The 19,832-nt window shown below is 45.3% G+C and overlaps 1 protein-coding gene across 1 annotated transcript; it reads left to right on the forward strand.

Annotated features, from left to right (window-relative positions):
* Window positions 1-589: 589 nt before the first annotated feature.
* On the forward strand, window positions 590-19,725 carry usp28 (ubiquitin specific peptidase 28; the record flags this gene model as incomplete). Its single annotated transcript, XM_079737557.1, has 26 exons — window positions 590-634; window positions 2,640-2,714; window positions 2,858-2,972; window positions 3,355-3,442; window positions 3,801-3,963; window positions 5,400-5,486; window positions 6,630-6,767; window positions 7,203-7,273; window positions 7,393-7,469; window positions 7,564-7,712; window positions 7,833-7,960; window positions 8,167-8,262; window positions 8,755-8,937; window positions 9,292-9,500; window positions 10,081-10,151; window positions 11,052-11,280; window positions 12,342-12,743; window positions 13,017-13,174; window positions 14,216-14,620; window positions 15,161-15,256; window positions 15,654-15,832; window positions 16,459-16,537; window positions 17,136-17,215; window positions 17,598-17,721; window positions 18,315-18,513; window positions 19,348-19,725. 26 exons carry the CDS (start codon window positions 590-592, stop codon window positions 19,521-19,523), a joined length of 3,822 nt encoding a protein of 1,273 aa, XP_079593683.1. The 3' UTR covers window positions 19,524-19,725.
* Between the last annotated feature and the right edge of the window lie 107 nt (window positions 19,726-19,832).

Here is a 19,832-nt window from a genome sequence, read left to right on the forward strand (position 1 = left end):
CACACTGCACACATGTAAAATGCATTCACCTTTTGGAAAGAAAAAGCAGCATTGAAACATTAAAAATGTAATTATGTTAAGATGGTCTGGGGTGATTAATGATCGTTTTTGTTTGAGCAATTAAATCATATATCTTAATGACGATATATCTTAATAATGGTCTATTGGTATTAGTATTGTTATTATCAGAATTGTTTGTCATTATTATTATTTTATTTATTTATATTTATTTGTTGTGTGTAGGACTGGATGCTCAATGTTGTTAGTAATATAAAAAATAAAGCAAGTATAAGTTGTTTATACATTAAAAGTAACCTAACTTCAAATTGTAGTCGTTTTAAAAGTGTAGTTCAACACCGTGAAACACTTAACACTAGTCTTCTCCAAACCCTGTCACAATCGTTCACCGCTGCAACTGTCACGGGACCGCGCACGTCCATTGCGCGCACGTTGATTTTTTTTGGACGACTACGCGCCGCTGCTCTGCTCGTTTGGGGGTCTGCTCTGTTTGACAGATGGGGTTGGTTTGAATCCGAAAACAGCTAAAGACATTAGTGGTAAAACATCAAGAAACCCGGCTTCCACAGCCATGAGAGTTGAACAGAGTGGAAATGGAGATAAGTCAACGAACGCGGTGAGCGAAATGGAAATTAAATACTAAAACGACTAACCCCCCAACATATTTAATACCATTCCATCACAAGAAGTGCAGTCGGGCTACATTAAACACCAACAGATAGCCTTAAGATACATTAAAGCACTGGAAACTGACTAAAAGGTTTGTTTTACAGCTCGACATTTACATTTTGTCATTTTATATCTTACTTATTGCTCTAATACATATTCATTTTTCCTGACGTAATGACTCAAGTGACTTGGGAGGCCTAAAAAGTATATAAAATATATATTTTAAGCCAAGGTCAGCTGCTTCACCTTGTTAGACTGCCCCACTTTTGATAAATAGGGCTGGCATTTAGGTGTTACTGTGTAATTATAGGTTTATAGCTACTATGTTCGCTCGTGCGTACGTGTGTGTGCGTGCGTGCATGTGTGTGCTTGTGTACGCGCGCGTATTTTTGCGCGTGCGCAAGTACGTGTATCGACGCCCGCGCGCGACAGCGACTGAAACACCCACTGCCTTTGTCACTCAAGCGGTGGCGGCGCGGCGGTAAGTGGAGTGATAAACAGCGGCCCTTGCTATTCATGTCAGGGGCCTAAAATAGAGAGCCGCCGAGCCGCGTCTCAGATAGCGCCCCAGCTCTCCATATATGTCTGGTCGCCCCGTGCTCTCTGCTCTCCAACAACCTGGGATTTTGTGTGTGTGTGTGTGTGTGTGTGTGTGTGTGTGTGTGTGTGTGTGTGTGTGTGTGTGTGTGTGTGTGTGTGTGTGTGTGTGTGTGTGTGTGTGTGGGTGGGTGGGTGTGTGTGTGTGTGTGTTTGAGAGATTCATTATTTTTCTTGAGGGGCTCCTATGATATAAATATATTTGTGAAAATACGGATTCATGTCAAATTGGGTGCAGTTGACAGTAGAAACACGGCTATATATTGTTCTCTACCCAACTATTCTGCTGTAGGCCTTCATAACTACCCAACTAGGCTATTCCATCCGGGTTATTATATGTTTCAATGAGTAAATATATATAATCTGTGTTTGTGTGTGTGTGCATGAGTGCATGTGTGTGTCTCTCTCAGTCTGTCCACCTGCTGTTTAGCCTTAATATAGCTCCTCTTACCAAGTGTAGTGAGTGAAAAGAATGTGTGTGTTATGGCTTCATGACATACCATGACTCTGCCTGTGTCATTGGGGAAGGAACCCATGAACCCTCAGTTTATAATTCTACAGTCTCATTCGTTTTCCGGTAATACCTTTTTTCATTTGAGTATTTCTGATTGAATCCATATTTCTTTGCTACATTTCTCTTTTTTTTAATTTGAGGACTCGTAGTTCATCGTGATAAACTTATCGTTGAACTTTCTGACATTGGATTGTATTTGGTTAAGAGGTTGGCTTGCTGGGGAAATGTCAATGAAAACCACTGCATTGTTCTGTGTCAGAGAAGTATAGTAGACCACTTAGTAGTTATTTGTAGCATAGTCCCGGCTTACCTGGACCTTACACATGCATTTCATATTCCTCTTTCTTGCTCCAAATATGTAATGTTACTTGTGCAACCTCCTCATTATCAATGGCAAGATGAATTACTATATGTTCAATATTTACTGCACGTAAAACAACATTTAAGAAGCTATCTTTCCAAACATGGCTTAGAATTTCCAAACAGTAGCAGATTGATCTGATTCAATGAAGCCATTAAGACCAGCAACATATGGAAATGAGACACATCTAAGCTATATAGCAATACAACAACAAACAAACAAACCAAAGCCAAAGTGCTTTGTCTTCCGGTTTGGGTTAAGGTATTAAACTGGACACTGACGTTATCATGAGCACTTTTTCATTCTCTACAAACCTTTTTATAATACTTTGGTTGTATTATTGTTTAGCATGGACATGGACAAAAAAAAGGCAATTTTCCTGAATTCCTATGACATACGTTTGATGTAAATATTCTTTGGCTCTTGGGTCTCAATAACAAAGTTTTGTTGCATCTACAACCTTCTGTCTTCTCTCTACAGTTTCAACTTCTCCTCAACCAGCTGAAGGAGATCACTGGCATCCATGATGCCCAGATCCTCCAGAGAGCCCTCAACGTAAGACAACACACTCCTCGAGTCAGAGAGAGTAGAGTAAAAAGAGTAGGAGTATAAACATCCTGCAATATCTAAATATATGTTTTGTTCACAGTAGTAGAATAAAGCCTTATCCTTTGCTTGTTGGATCTCTTGACTTGAAGGCCAGTCAGGGAGACGTTGGTCATGCGGTTGGACTGCTGACAACCAAGCCTGCTGAGGTCCACGATGCTGGGGAGGACCCAGACTCCCAGACCCAGGCCTGGGAGGCCCAGAAAGGTAAACAGCTGTGTGTTTCTGTTAACGATTTGATTTGATTATGACCACGATTATGCTTTTGACTATTGGGTGAATTTCATCACAAGGTGAGGAGAGTGCTATCAGAGTGCCGAGATGTAAATGAATGGGGGGGGGAATGATTAAGTCAACATTAGTCGAATTAATCTACCACAAAACAACAAAAAAATCGACTTTGACAATCTCTATTGTCATATAAAGTACTATTGCATTCCACACAACATGTGCTATTGCATTCTTGGAATTTTCCTAGGAACCTGGACATGTTTATTAAAGTAAATTTAGAAATAATGTATAACTTCCGGTATTTTGGGGAGAATCTCTCTCACCACACTGTCTCCCTGCTGTTGTGTGCTGTTGTCAGGGGTTCCTAAAGATGAGCTGGAGGTTGCCATTGAGCTCAGTCTGCAGGAATCCCACACTATACAGGAGGAAGAGCGGGAACTCACCAGGTACAAAGCGATTATCCTCATGTATTTCTGCCCTCTCCTCTCATGGTTAGCATCCATGAAGGGCAACCGATGGGTTTTATTCACCTATGGGGGCAACTGACACTCCGTATATCAATCAGACACCCATACGAATTACCCAATTCCACGTGACCGTAATAAAGCAAAGGTTATGCAATTGATCCCCCTCATTGGTTCAAACCAATTTTTAATTTAAGATTTGTGCTGTAAGACATCACCTGGCACCAATTTAAGCCAATCACCCCTGAGCTGAAGTCTCACCAGGTCTAACGGGTCGAGGGAAGCTGAGGGGCCTGGCTGTTGGTTTGTGTTTGATCAGATGGGCGTGTGTGTGTGCCAGGGCTCTGGAGGCCAGTGCCGAGGAGAGCGGAGCCAGAGTCAAGAGGAAGAGGTGCGAGGCCCCCAGCGAAGCCTGCAGCCCCACAGACTGGATCCGCCAGGAGGACTGGCCCGTGGGCATCCGCAACGTGGGGAACACCTGCTGGTTCAGCGCTGTCATCCAGGTAGGGACTGTTAGTGTGTAAGAGGTGGGGCTCGGTGGTGCATCTGACCTAAATCAAACAGGTGATCTGTTGACGAAAGCTTCCCATCCTGTCTCGAAACCTACCTTTCTGGTGTTAATTCATATTCCACCTCCAATCATGTGGCAACGTTGTCACTGAATGAAGATTATGAAAATAAAATGCACATTTCTCGCTAGAAATGTGATCAAAACCAAAGCTACCCCACCTATGGGGTCGTACAGGCTGAATATCACGTTGGTTTAGATGCGCCCGGTCCACACAGAACCTGGAACACAGAAATGAGTAGTGTACACTAAGAATCATATGCAGCGGATGGATCTTCATCTACTTCATGTCTGCTTAGAGCTACTGATGAAGCATGTTGATGATTTTCCCAGTGAAAATATGAGGGGCTTCACGTCCACCCTAAACTCTATTAAAAGTCCATCGCAGACTCACAATTTAGTCCGGCCTATCGAGTGGCTTTGCAGCAACCTGAGCCTTCATCAGAGAGTGCAAGCTGTAGCGATAATTAAATAGCTCGGTGTTGCTATGATGCAGAGGCCAATAGGTCTTTTCAGTTCTCGAATGGGAATGAGCGTCACTGCCTCTGTTGATTAGCAAATAGGAGAGGGTATGTTTGTATGCCTGTCTGTGTTTCGGTCTGGAATCTTTGCTCGCATAACAGAATAGTATAGTAGTATACAACCATTATACAGGAACGGGAAAGGGCAAATTTAATAGTATCTTCTGCAATGCAAAAAGCTCTTAGGCGTTATCTCCTTTTGCTTTAATTTGTTTATTTGTGCATTTATGTTATTATTAATGTTCCTGTTTTTTCGTTACTGTATGCATTCGGTGTTAATGCCATTTGTATGAATTTGTGTCCATTTCAATCCCAAACTCAAATTTGGTGTAAATCAATTAGCCTATCAGAGTGAGGCAAAGCGACTGCCCGCCTCCGCCGGGTGGGCTCAGATATCCCGTGTTATCGTTTGTGTTGCCAATAACAGTAAGATGGAAAGAGTGGTAATTGTATTAGATGGGATTGGAGATGGGAAGTCTGCACATCAAGGTATTCACAGAGGCTTATGAGCTTAACATACTACATGACACATAAGACTAATTGGTGCATTAGACACTGTATCACTGTCAGAGCCCTGCCCGTGTTTCCACGCAGCATCACGTCACTGGGTCTGGTAGAGCTGCCTTTTGGGAATAAAACGATATCATTTTAGAGTGCCTCGGACAAGTTTCTTTTTCCCTTTCTATATACTTTTTATCCTATAGAAAAACATATCTCCTGAGCACTTGACTACTTCTGCTTATTTTAATCACTGATATCAAGACTTGCACAATGTACCTTTTCATTCAAACTTCCATTTGATTTTCACTGAATGGAAATTACCATTCGATTTTTTACATCTCTCTTGCAGTCCTTGTTCCATCTGCCTGAATTCCGGAGACTGGTGCTCAACTATTGTATCTCCGAGCGTGTACTGGAGAAGTGCAAGAGCAACGCGGTAAGTGTACTGCATGCAGTAGTGTTAAGGTAGAAGCCGGTCGGTAGAAGATTTGTTTACATTGATCGTTTCTGTGTATAGTATACTACAGTTTGTCTTATAACAATAATGTGTCTCTCTTTTGCACTCGCTCTCTCCCTCTTTCACTCTCTCCCTCTCCCTCTCCCTCTCCCTCTTTGCTGTGTTGAATTCACTGGCCTTGAAAGAATGTTTTAGTGTGAATCTGGACATTCCTTTTTACAATACTTTACTATTATTATTACTATTATTAAGGACTACTTAACTCTATTCTTCAACAAGATTTGATATTACCGCCACCATTGACATGTTTTGGAAGTAAGTGCTTTTACAACAGAACTGAATGGAGAGAGCTTTTGTTTATGGAGTGGCTGTTATCCCTGTGGCCGTGTGATTTCTATCTAGCTAATCCTGTTCCATGCAAACAAGGTGGTGAATTGAAAGTGTCCACCAGGTATTAGGTAGGGTCCTCACAAACAAGGACCTACACACACAGACTCACTGGATGTGTGTGTGTGTGTGTGTGTGTGTGTGTGTGTGTGTGTGTGTGTGTGTGTGTGTGTGTGTGTGTGTGTGTGTGTGTGGTGTGCGTTGTGTGTGTGTGTGTGTGGTGTGCGGTGTGTGTGTGTGTGTGTGTTGTGTGCGGTGTGCGTGTGTGTGTGTGTTGTTGTGTGTGTGTGGTGTGCGGTGTGTGTGTGTGTGTGTGTGTGTGTGTGTGTGGTGTGCGGTGTGTGTGTGTGTGTGTGTGCGGTGTGTGTGTGTGTGTGTGGTGTGCGGTGTGCGTGTGTGTGTTGTTGTGTGTGCGTATGTGTGTGTGTGTGTGTGGTGTGCGGTGCGTGTGTGTGTTGTGTGTGTGTGTGGTGTGCGGTGTGCGTGTGTGTGTGTGTGTGGTGTGCGTGTGTGTGTGTTGCTGTGTGTGTGTGTGTGTGTGGTGTGCGGTGTGCGTGTGTGTGTGGTGTGCGTGTGTGTGTGTGTGGTGTGCGGTGTGTGTGTTGTTGTGTGTGTGTGTGTGTGTGCGGTGTGCGTGTGTGTGTGTTGTGTGTGGTGTGCGGTGTGTGTGTGTGTGGTGTGCGGTGTGCGTGTGTGTGTGTTGTTGTGTGTGTGTGTGTGTGTTGTGTTTTACAGGACAAGAGGAACCTGGCCTTCATGCAGGAGCTGCGCTGTCTCTTTGCCCTCATGGTGGGCTCCACCTGTAAGTTTGTAGACCCGTCCGCTTCCGTGGAGCTCCTCCGGGACGCTTTCAGGACCAGTGAGGCCCAGCAGGTAGGAGCGCTGGCTGTGGACCGCTGACAAGCACCCTTGGAATACACACAAACTAGAATAAATAATGGCCAATGTGGTTGGAATTATAAAGTGATTTTTTACATGGGCTGAGATAATGTCTTTTGAAAAGGGAATAGTTTACAGAATGCTACTATAAAATACCTAAATAATTTTAAGACATAATGTGTAACATTTCAGCTTGTAGTTTAAAATAACGTGTTTATATGTATATATATATATATATATGTCAATGCTGATCAATAGGGATTGTTATCAATAAACTCACATCCATAACTGATGGTATAAAATGTGACATTAATGGAATAAAAGTGTATTGATTAATGTTTTATTGATGTATTTCCTTTTGTACACATAATGTGCGGTAAACAGCAGTTTTTCCCATGCTCATTGTGCCCCTCGACCTGCTTCCTCCAGGACGTCAGTGAGTTCACCCACAAACTGTTGGACTGGCTGGAGGACGCCTTCCAGCTGTCGGCCACTGGAAAGTCAGTGTGGAACTCACTGTTATGCATTCATTATTATTCGTTGGTTTGTCTGCATTTCTTGATAGGGATAGGGTATTGGAAGTGGTATTGGTATCTGATTAGAGAACTGTTTTTCTCAGGTCAGAGGAAGACAAGAAAAAAAATCCCATGGTCCAACTTTTCTATGGAAACTTTGTGACAGAGAGAAAACATGAAGGTATATACTGTGGGGTTTTCTGTCCTAAATTTGACAATCAGTTTGACCACCTACGGTATAAGCCTCTATTAATGTAGACAATTTTTCAATGTAGGCAAAATATTGTCAAACATCGAGCAGTTTGGGCAATACCCCCTGCAAGTGAACGGTTTTAACAACCTGGACGAGTGTCTGGAAGGTGCCATGGTAGAGAGAGAGATTGAGTCGCTGCATCCGGATCAGACCATCACTTCTAACCGAGAGGTAAACCAAAAAAATATAGAAATTGTCATTATGACTTCATTTATTAAATTTGTGTTTATCAATACATTCATACGGTTGCATTTCTATTTCTATTTCTATAATATGTGCTATCTTTTTCAGAGATGGTTTTCAAAGCTGCCACCCGTGTTGACCTTTGAACTGTCTAGATTTGAGTTTAATGCCCAGCTTGGACGCCCCGAGAAGATACACAAGAAACTGGAATTCCCACAAGTCATGTACATGGATAGGTAAGGTCCAGGTGACACCGTCAGCGACATCTTCTCACATTATTGTTTCAATGCATACAAAAATGGCTTACGACCAGGACAAAATCACAATGATCTTCTCCATTTGCAGAAAGGCCCGGAAAAAAATGTCCATTTAACTGCTATGCTTCCAAAATAAATCTCATGCCGGTTGTTCAGAAAAAGTAAAACACCGGTTTTGTCCACAGGTATCTTCACAAAAACATAGCGATGACCCACGGCAGGAGGGGCGAGGTGAAGAGACTGAAAGAACAGCTCGCCACCCTTCAGCAGAAACTTGAGTGGTAGGTGTTGAAACCAGAGAGTCTGAGGACAACACTTCAGCGCTGGCCTTAAGATGAGCTCCAGCGCCTCACACAGTATTCATACACTCATGCTACGTTACTGTTGGAAATCGGAGGTCCACCTCAGTTATTTTGTTGGACTTCTTCTCAAAGGTTAAAAAAGCTTAAAAAAACATGAAGGGATAACGGTTTGATGATCAAAAGTTTGAGTTTTATCAAACAGTGAACAACTCCGACTCAGCCCTCAAACAAATGTTCATGAATTCTAGTACAAAGACAGAATTAAAACCTGCCAGAAACAGGTCATTTTTCTCAGTACATTTAAATCAAATGGTTTGTCAAAGTAGAACAGCAAAAGTTGCAGCGTTTCCCAATCTCATCATGGCCGATACTCGTTAATCAAGTCGAGGCTGCGTTTTCCTGCCTTGTCGCAGTTTCTGTAGTCCACATTCTGACTCTACAAATCTTAACGTGTCTCCCTCCAATTGGCAGCTACAAGAACTACGGCTCGGGCCCGTTGAAGTATCCCCTGGCAGACATGTTGCAGTTTGTGCTGGAGTTCGCCACCACCAAACCGCCCAGTGCATCTCAAGCAGAGGACCCCAGGATCGTCGGCTCCCCGGCAACGCCTCCCCCTAGTGACCAACCTGCGGAGTCCGCGTCAGAGGACGGGAGGTACGGACGACAAAGGGTGGTGTTACATCAAATTGTATGTGTGTTCTCCTTATGTAATTTCTGTCGGATTGTGAAGTCCTCGTTCCAAGGTCCAGCCTTTCCGCCTCTCCGCCATACAATTCCATGACGGCAGTCACATTCGCTGCAGTTCTGTGGCTGCTGTTATAGCTGAGTTGTTTGAACGTAGGGCTGAAGAGGAACAGGCCAAGGATTATAGTTAAGGCATGCAGTACACGGCTTGAAGTGAATGTATGTCCCTGAATAGAAACACAACTGTAGCTCCTTCAATTGGAAATTCTGACATCTCCACAACTCACTCTCTTTCTATCCCCTTCACCTTTAACTCTCCTTCAGTCCGACCAATCAGAGTGAGGCGGAGGCGTCGGAGGGTGTGTCAGCCTCCAACTGCCAGCGGACCCCCATCTACAAGCCCTTCACCCAGTGCAGACCCCCCATGGAGTGCCCGCCCCACCCCGCGCCTCACGACGTGAGCGAGGAAGAGCTCCACCACGTCAGGGCCTGCCTGCAGCGCTGGAGGTCCGAGGTGGAGAACAGCATCACCGGTAGGACCACCCAACCACCACTACCCTCACCCTAACCCCCCACACACCCACCCGCCAGCCCAGACCAGACATTTTATAAATACACAACTTATGGCATCACATATATATATTCTTTCGTTTGGGCTAAAACCAATGGAGAACAAGATAATGACATTCACATGTCCATGCTTCTCCTCATCATTAGACAAAGGCATTATTTGCCCGCTCAATGATCAACTAAATTGGTAGTCTTGGTTGGGTATTGATCATATGTATTGATTAAAATCAAGCCAAAGTTGAAACGTGATTTATTATGTTTCTATTTTTACTATGTCCTGCCTGTGTATAACGTTGTATCCCTATGTGTGTTTTTGTGTGTCTGTCTGTGTGTGAGTGTGTGTGTGTGTGCGTGTATGTGTGTATTTGCTGCATTTATATGTGTCTTTGCCTGCGTGCTTGTGTGTCTCTGCCTATGTGTGTGTATGCATGTTTGTTGGTGTGTGTTTGTCTTCACCTGTGTGTGTGTATGCATGTTTGTGTGTGTGTGTGTGTGCGTGTGTGTGTGTGTGTCGCTGTCTTCCCTTGTGTGTGTGTGTATCAGAGCTAAAGGTCAACATTGAGCGGGTGACCCAGGTGCTGGAGGGCATGTACAGGGACAACAGTCTGTGTCAGGTGAGCTCAGGAGCTGCCCTCTGCTAACCTACTGCAGCAGATAGCAAATCAATGGCCACTCACCCTCTACTGCCTGGGGAATACTCAAGCAACTACTGGATGTTAGCTTTATCATGGACATGTGTGGAACTGAAAATGAACACAAACTATCATCGATTTGTCTGGCATATCTAACTTGTGCGATATAAGTAGGATATTTTCCAAGGTTAACCACAGTTAAAGTGTGTTTACCTGTATTTATCAGTTGCTAGAGCTGTGAACGCAACCAATCTGAATGTTGAGAGCGCTGAGCCCTTTGCGATGAGGTGAAAAACCCTCTTACTAACATGAACAATGGGGCGCGGCCTTATGATTCTGTTAGAATATTTCACAGCCAACGAACCACGGGCAAGTGTGTAACCAAGAGAATGAATGTAATCTGTCAGAGGCTCAGCATCACTCTCCACATCGCAATTCCACTTGCCATTCACTCAAGCTCCTGCATTTTGGTTTCCAAAAGATTTATCGCGTTTGCCTTTCAGTCTGTGCATGGACGTTGCGTTACAAAAACAAGTCCAACTGAATTCCAAAAATAGTGATCATTTTATATCGACATTTTGACGTACTTTCACAATTTATTAATTAAGTGGCGTTGCATAGGTGCTTTTAAAGAGAACCATTCCCCACCACTTTGGTGTGCAGGAGATGACCTCCTCTCCAGGTTAAACCCATCCTATTCCTATTATTATTGTTCGATATGCTACCCTGGTACTTATTCATTAAGCGTTGATGCGCCACAGCTGTGCTCCGCTTATTGACACTAAATGGAAGGGGTGTTTTTCGGAGAACCTGTCACCTGTGAGCATTATCTAAAAGGTCCCTTCATGCGGGTTTGGTTCTCCTCTAAACCCCCCCGCTCAGGTCCCGTACAGACTACACGCCGTGCTGGTCCACGAGGGACAGGCCTCGGCGGGCCACTACTGGGCCTACATCTACGACCACGCCAACAAGCGCTGGATGAAGTACAACGACATCGCCGTCACCGAGTCGTCCTGGGAGGAGCTGATGAGGGACTCGTACGGCGGCATGACCAACGCCAGCGCCTACTGCCTCATGTACGTGGACGAGCGGATCCCCCAGCTCGTCGCAGGTACGGCGCCGCTGTTTGAAAAAAGAAACACAACTAAATCGGTTTCTATTGCACCTGCACTAGCGCGCGACACGGAGGTTTCACGCGCTAATGCAGGTGCAATAGAAACTGATTTAGTTGTGTTTTGTTTTTTTTCAAACTGTGTTTCTGTTTGTTAAAACCTTGAGGTTGTGAACCATGCGCAAAGTGGATGATTCAGAAAATAACCGTCTTGCGTACATTGTAGACCATGGGGACGCGTAATCGTGACGCGATCGAAATTTCTTGCTGAGGCTAGCTGAAGTCCTTGTTTCAACGGGAACAGACAGTGTTCAGCCTTAACGTGAACCCTGGTTTTATCTTAAATTCTGGTTGAAGTCACAAATTATTGATACAGTCACTTGACCCTAGAGCAAAAATAGTGGGTTACAATATGGGGAGTCTGCCGACAGGCATCCCAGAGCTGAGACGACCTGACCTCCAGTCTACCTGCTCATTAACAATATGGATCGAAGCATCAATTCACTGTACGCCGATATGGATAAAAGGATCTAACATGACTCATATAGCTGAGATAGTAACTCCAGTCTATACGTGTTGGCAAGGGCGTAGGAGCCGGGGGGGACGGAGGGGACGCGTCCCCTCTTATATTGGAGACAGGCGCATTTGTTCCACCTCAAAATTATACCAGGGGGAGAAAAATATTTTATTTTATTTTGAAAGCGCAACACAGCGTCTTGTCACCACTTCTTATTCTCGAAAACTGGATGATTGAGCGTGCAATTAAAGAATTGATTTGATATTTATCAGTTCATTACTGCCATTCAAAATGTGCTTTCCTTTACATTTACAAATGTATCTTTTTAGTAGAATAAAATATATGTGTGAATCTTTTCAGTTTAGTTAATTTATGACATATTTCTGTATTTCATACCATTAACGGATCTGTCAGGTTTCCGATATGCGTCCCCCCCCCCGATGTTAAACTCATTCCTACGCCCCTGCGTGTTGGACTACCCTCGTTAACACTCCTCATGCGTGTATTTTCATTCATAAAATCCCTTATCATCCCCCCTTCCAAGAGGACACCGACGACGAGACCGGGCAGGTCCTGCGGGGCATGGACTCCCTGCCCCCCGTTCTGCGGCGCTACGTCCACGCCGACAACTGCTGGTTCCAGCAGGAGATCAGTGAGTGGGAGGAGCAGTTGTGCCAGAGTCAACAGCTCCAGCAGGTCCAGGCCTCGCAGGCCGGAGAGCCCGCCACCGCCGCTGCGAGCGGGCCCCAGGAAGAGGAGCCGCCCTTGGGGTCCGGCCCAGGGACGGCCCAGCAGACGCCCTTGAAGCAGCAGCCCGGGGCGGAGGAGCCGACGGGTTCAGAACCGCGGCTTGAGACTCGGAGCGGGGAGGAGGAGAAGGAGGAGGTAGCGGAGGAGGAGGAGGAGGAGGAGGAGGAGGAGCTGGCAAGACGGGAGGCAGAAGAAGGTTGGTGGTGGTGGGAGAAAGGATGAAAGGGTTTGGGGGTACTTAGTCATTACTTCTCATTAAATAGCCCCTTGATCACCACGTCAAGGAATTTAACTTATGTAGTGCCAGAAGCACCTCCAGAGCAGAGACACAGTAGAGTGTATGGCAAAGGATTTAAAAAAACATCCCTCAAAACGTACAAATGCAAACCAACCCATTGAGCGCGACTGTATAATCTGCATCTTTCTCCTCCACACCTGCTCTCCTTCACTCGACAACGGCGTCGTCTAGAACGCTCTTCCAGCCCGGCTACTGTGTCCTCCCAAGCAGCGGAGGAGGGCTCTGGCCATAAGCCAGCGACTGCGAGCAGACCCCAGGCAGTCAGTCCCAGCCAAGACCCGGCGGCAGCCAGTGAACCCCAAGAGAAGGTTGCTCCAGTGAGGGATCAGGTGCGTGGCTGACCCGTTGCTTGGCCCAACGGCATTCCTCCACACCAATCAGGGGATATTATTGGACAGAGATACTGGGCCGTATAAACATGGCAATCTGGGTCAGAGCTTCTGTTTCAGTGTTTTGATTACCAAGGGGCTTTCCGGGGTCCACACAGGGATGTGTTAGGTGGTACGCAGGCTGGCAGAGGGCGTATTAATGACAGTTCGCAAATTGATCAACGTGTTATTGGAACTCTATATCCGTCATGACAGTTGTGACTATAAATAAATGTGGCAATGATTTAGGGGATGGTCCAGGTCAGTGTTCATGCATTTTATTGCAATCGAATAATTAAGGTCTAGTTTGATTCTCTATTTTCTAGCAGTAGTTTCTTCACTTATTAAAAGTAGCCTACATTTAGCCGATAATTAAGACAACAATGGTCACCATTTTGAAATCCTCACATGTCTTCACCGTTTTTGTTGGACTACGGTCTCAAAAAAGAACATTCCTCTTCCCTTTCTAAGATGTATTTATAGTTGGGGTGCATTTGTGTGACTCAGGAGTGCCAGGCAACTGACCACTGACTCAATTAGGACTAAAGATAGTTAAGTTATAGTCTTTACTTGTATTGTCCGGTTATGTTTGTTGAAATAAGATAGCATAATCAAATGCTCAACATATAGGTGCTGCTTGGATAAAATATGACGCATTAATTTCATGGCTATTAAGGAGCAATGACAAGCCTAAATGTAAAACTACCCTGGACAGGCTAGATCCCATAGCTACATCGCCAGCTTAATAAATAGTCTACTCTCCATGTGACCTCTAGTGGCTAATATAGGAATTGCACGTCAACTATTAATTTAGTCATTTTATATGAATAAAAAAAAGCGTTTGCGAAATTCAATAATGAAAAGTAAAATAAAATAAACGAATTAAGCTAATTCAATTTTCTAAATTATTGGAAGCAGCAAATGATATGGTTAAGGAATAAATGTGACAAATAGATGTCAGCTCACCTTTTCTCCTGTTTGTGTGTGTGTGGGGCCCCTCAGGCCCCTCAGTCCCCTAGTACTACTCCAGACCCAGACAGCCAGAGAGCCCCAGCAATCGCTAAAGCATCATCCCCATCGGCGGCGGAGGAAGAGGAAGGGGACGAGAACGACGCCGAGGTGGCCATCTTGAGTGCAGCCGCCGAGGGAGGCCCCGAGGCCGGGAGAGCCGAGGACGGAGAACCCGGGGCCCGCCTAGAACCCGGGCCGCGCGCGCCCAGGAGCCACCGCGACGTGGAGGAGGACCCCCCGGAGGGAGAGGGGGAGGGGGAGGGGGAGGAGGGCGTGGAGCCGCGGCGGCGCCAGAGGAGGAGCCAGCAGGCGTCTGAGAGCGAGGTGTCGGAGGTGGACATCCCCAACGTGGGCCGCATCACGGTGCGGGCCGACGCCGACGGGTACAACGAAGAGGTGAGGGGGAGAACCTTTATGGACACCAGGCGGGGACAGTCCTTTGGTTGCTGGTCGTTGGCTGGTGAGCTGTAGATCTCACTAACCATTACATTTAGGGCATTTAGCAGACGCTTTGATCCAAAGTGACTTACAGTAAGTACATTTGTCATGGGAAAGTGAAAAAAATATATCGCTGTCGGTACAGTCAGCAAGATGTTCATAGAACCAAGTTCAAAGCATTAATAATCGCTAAGTAAACCCGTTCCCCGTACACAAAGATAGCTAGGATAAGATGCGACATAACTAAGTACTATAACAAAAATACAGCATACAATAAGTGCGTACATTACAGTCCCCCATTTCACTGAAACAAAAGTTTTCGAAAAGTGACAACAGGTATGGTGACCAAATAATGAAATCAATGCATCATCTGTTTCCGTGCCTTTCGGGCTAACAACAACCAGTGTGGAAGGGAAGGGAACATAGAGCCTAATCATTTATCCACTCAGCGGATGCCTTTGAATTGATTAAGTGTGATTCTGCGTGCTGGTGTCTTAGAGCATGCTGACTCCAGCCATGCAGGGGGTCATCATGGCCATCGCCAAGGCCAGACAGGTGTTCGACACGGACGGGCCCGAGGCTGGTCTCATTAAGGTAACACCCTCCCCCTCCCCTTAGCTAAAATACAGCAGCCCTAAAAGGGATGACTGTCATCATATGAGATAACATATAACCCTATCATATCAGCTGTCTGATACATGGCAAATGTTAAAAATGCCCTATGGCAGCTATTCAATTAAATTGAGCCGACTTATGGCACATGGGACCATTGAAATTGATGCAACCAAATAATCCACACAATTCTTAGTATTATGTTGTATTTGTTATTATGTAATGGTTTCCAATGCACTGTCCATACATTGCCTATTTGTCGCTATACTAACACCATATTCTAGATGTATATTCGACTTGGACCAGATCAGTGTTGTTGAAGACAACCCCGCTTTTAAACCCCTACAACAACACAATCCCCCCCTTTACCGGCCTGCAGGCATTCCACGAGGAGTACGCGCGGCTCTTCGAGCTGTCCCAGGAAGACAGCGCGCTGCAGAGCGACGTGCGCCTGCACCACGCCCTGGTCTACTACTTCCAGAACCAGGCCCCCGGGCGCATCATCGAGAGGGCCCTGCTGGAGACCTTCACCGACCGCAACCTCAGCTTCGACGACAGGTGCTGGAGCCAGGGACAACCTGTCCGTGTGACTTTGGATTTCTGTCTGTCTCTCTGTAACCCCCCCGTGGTCAACCTGACATAAGTCTGGGCGGCATGTGGCTCAGAAGGCAGAGCGGGGTTGACTGGTAGCCAGAAGGTTGCTAGTTGGAACCCCGGCTCCTCCTAGCTGAGTGTCGAGGTGTCCTTGATTGAGACACCTCGCCCTGACTGCTCCCCAGGAGCTGGCTGTTGCCTTGAATGGTTGACACCACCGTTGGTGTGTGAATGGGGGGGATGTTAGGCAATAATGCAAAAGCGCTTTGAGTGGCCACTTGTTAGAAAAGCACTATATAAATCCTTTTAATATTTACCATTTGCGCGGATCATATGGGTAGAATAGGTTTTGGGAGCGGTTGTACTCAACGCCAAAGGGCCCTTTGCTGCTTTTCATGTCGGAGAGATCTGAGGAATACACCATGTTTGAGGTTTAAAATATAGCAGTATCTCTGAATATTCTCATCATTCACGTAGTGTCACAGTTTCGTCTCGGACGGATCAGTTGGAGTATTTTCTGGTAAAGGTGATGCGTGGTGTGATGTGTAATTGGGTGATTGGGAGCTGACATTTCCATGCCCCTCGTGCAGGGCGGTGAGCATCATGAGGGAGGCGCGGTCCAAGCTGCGTCTGATCAGGCCAGAGGACATGGACATGGACGAGTACTTGGTACGGACCAATTACTACCTCCAAACACATAATGCTCCTGGTGCATTTTAAAGAGCTTTTCACCGTTTTAAAGGCCTGCTGAGGACTTTATTAATATTTTGCAATGGGGGGGTTTTCATTTAATCACACTGAATATTAAGGATGCATTATGACACTTATTACAGCTGCATCTTTCTGTGTTAACTAACATTATTGAGTTCATGGCTGAAACAACATAATGATGTAAATGTTCCAAATGCTAGACAACACGTAGCAGCCGTTACTAATTGAATTAAATAATATCCACCCAATGAAGACCATACATGGACACGGCTGCAGAACGACTTATACTACACCAGATGGGCAAAACACTATTTTACCAAAATACTAATACCACTCATTTTATTTTCTGCACAAATATTCACCAGAGGAGAGGCAAATTAATCATTTGTCATGTGTCACAAAAAGGCATTGGTAGGGGGTTTTGAATGTCAACCTTATCAACCTACCTGCCGCTCTGCCATCAACTCTTAATACCGCCATAAAATAACTGATTGTAATCTGACTCCGCTATAATTCTTGTTGATTATTCTGTGACCTGGCTGTTGTGATTGTGCAGGACTGGAAGGATGACTACAGACAGTTTCGGACCGTGTTTATCTACCTTCTCACAGGGCTTGAACAGTACCAGCATGGAAAGTAGGTGTTGTCATGACTACCCCCACATCTCGCTCACCTCTTCATCATTTCTTTATGTGTGCTTCAGTTCCACAGTCGTAATATGCAAACACCAATGTGTACTGCGAAATCTAGTTTCTACCTTCCACTGTAGTATTTGATTTGTTTATATTGTGTCTGCTTTTTTAATCATTAGAGATACAATTCCTCCTGTATGGCAATTGGCCATGGTTTGTCTGTCGCCAGGGTCATAAAATGATTAATAATTCCTGCCAAACCCTGTTGCCCTCAAGCTAATTAAAAAGAGAACTATAATTCCCAGCCTCCCTTGTGTGTGTGTTTGTGTTTTTGTGTGTGCGTGTGTAAACGTGATTGTATTGTCCCCTCTGGTTCCTGTGTGCAGGGTCCGCGAGGCTGTGATCTACCTGGCCCACGCCTACCAGAGCAACGCCTCGCTGCTGAGGAAGGGGGAGAGGCGGGGCGTGAAGCAGTCTGTCATTGCACTTTACCGGAGGAAATGTCTCGCGGTGAGCACCGTTCAGTGGAGAAGGGGGCCAATTCATATTGTAACAACAGCACCATCTATGGTGACAATTGAGTCATTGCAATTCCGTGTGATTCATGCTGGCAAGTCAGTTCACGTAACCGATGGTAATGCCATGGAATGGAACTAATTAGAATTATTCAGAAACATTTAATATTTAGTAAATAAGTTTTCATATTTGTTTCCCAGATTTGTTTATTTTCAGTATCTTTTGCATATTGTCAGCCTCACAGCATTATTGCTAAGTCGTATTTAAAGGCTCATCTTGTATTTAGTGTCAAAAATGCCTAAGTCAAATAGATGACTCAGGCAGATAGTGATTATGGAATGTTCAAAACACTCTGATTGGCACAGGATAAAGCCAACAAGGCACAGTGAATCAGCAGTGTTAGGAGAGTAGTTAGGCTAGATATTACAATTTGGCCAAGATATGACCGAGGCAATTATGCTGTGAGGCTAACGATAGGCTCCATCCATCCTATGTGTAAGCCATTGACACCGACCCCGGTTGGGTGGACATGACGTTTTTCTGCATCTTGTGTATCTGAAACCATCCCCTTCCCCTCACCTTTGCAGGCGCTCAACGAGAGCGCGTCGCAGCTGTTCAGGAGCGGCGAGGAGACAGAGGTGGAAGAGGGCGTGGCCATCATGAACGAGGCCATCATTCCCTGCCTGCACCTGATGTCGCGCGACGCCGCGCTGGCCTCGGAGGACGCCGACGTCATGGAGACCATCCGCGACCACTGGTGCACGTGCCTCAGACCCGACATGGATGGTGAGGGGGGTGTGCGAACGCACCCGACCTGTGAGGTCAGGGTGGGACAGTAGTGATTACCTAAACTATAAATACCTAGTTTTGGAGTGGAGAACACTTTAAATTTCAAACTAGCCATTTTCAGAAAGGAAACCCCACTAACTACTAAACTATTGCATTGGTGAAATGTTTCAGATTGTTTATAAGCTATGAGCTACTGGGAACAAAACATACGATAACAAGGTTTTAGTAAAGTGTTTTGGAAGATAAGGTTAAATTAATTGCTCATTTAACCATAAATAGAAATGCTGTATTTTATATTGCAGTACAGGCCATGATGCAATATTCTTATTTCTAAATTATATTGGTTCTCAAGCAATTTTTACCAATGTATCCCCTATATTTATTTCAGCAAATTAGCCTGTTCACCAGCATAAAACATTGAGGGAAAAAAAGATATTATTGAACATAAATAATGTATGAGCATGTTATTTATTAACATGAACATGACATGGGGGCTGTGAATACTCTTTCCCTTTTTGTAATTCATGGGAAAGATTACATGAATTTGTTACTATTCAAATTCACTACATTTCATGAAGGTTTTAAGAAATGTTCCTAGTACCCCTTGCAAATCGTTCCAAGTACCCCTAGGGGTTTTTGAGAAACAGGGCTATAATCCAACAAAACCCCATGTCCCCCACAGGCCATGGAAACAAATATAAGGGAAGCTGCGAAACGCCTCATCCGTTGTCTGTGACGTGGATGACGCCAAATGGCTGGTCTTCCAGCCAGAGAATCCATTAGAAGTGGGTAACGAATCCTCATGCTCTGCTCTCCCTCTCCGCTCCGCAGACTCCCTGCAGGTCAAGCTCGGCGAGATCCTACCCAGAGTCCTGGACAGTTCAGCGGAGATGGTGGTGCTGAAAGACCCCCCCAAGGTGCACGGCAGGTTCCCCAACGACCTGTGTACCCGGCTGGCTGCGGCCATGGAGTCCATCCACAACACGTCCACAGTGGTCGTTAAGTGAAGGAAAAAGGGAAGGTCGATGATCCAGAGAGTTCCTTAGCAGAGCGCCCAGCCAAAAAGAACCTGGAGGCGCCCTGTTCAGGGTTGGCAAACACTAGACGTGTGTAGCATAGCAACAGGTCATATCTGTGATATGTGTTTTTATATGTTGTTTTATATAACTTTTTAACAGGATTTATTTCACCTGGAAACATCGAGCCGTAGCACAGTTAAAAAGGGAGAGAGAGAGAGTTGCAAAGAGTAACAGAACACTGGAATCAACACTACAATGCATAGTGCAAAGATCGTATTCGACACAGGAATGGCTTTT

The sequence above is a fragment of the Pollachius pollachius genome (assembly GCF_949987615.1).
Source record: "Pollachius pollachius genome assembly, chromosome: 6".
NCBI lineage: Eukaryota > Metazoa > Chordata > Actinopteri > Gadiformes > Gadidae > Pollachius > Pollachius pollachius.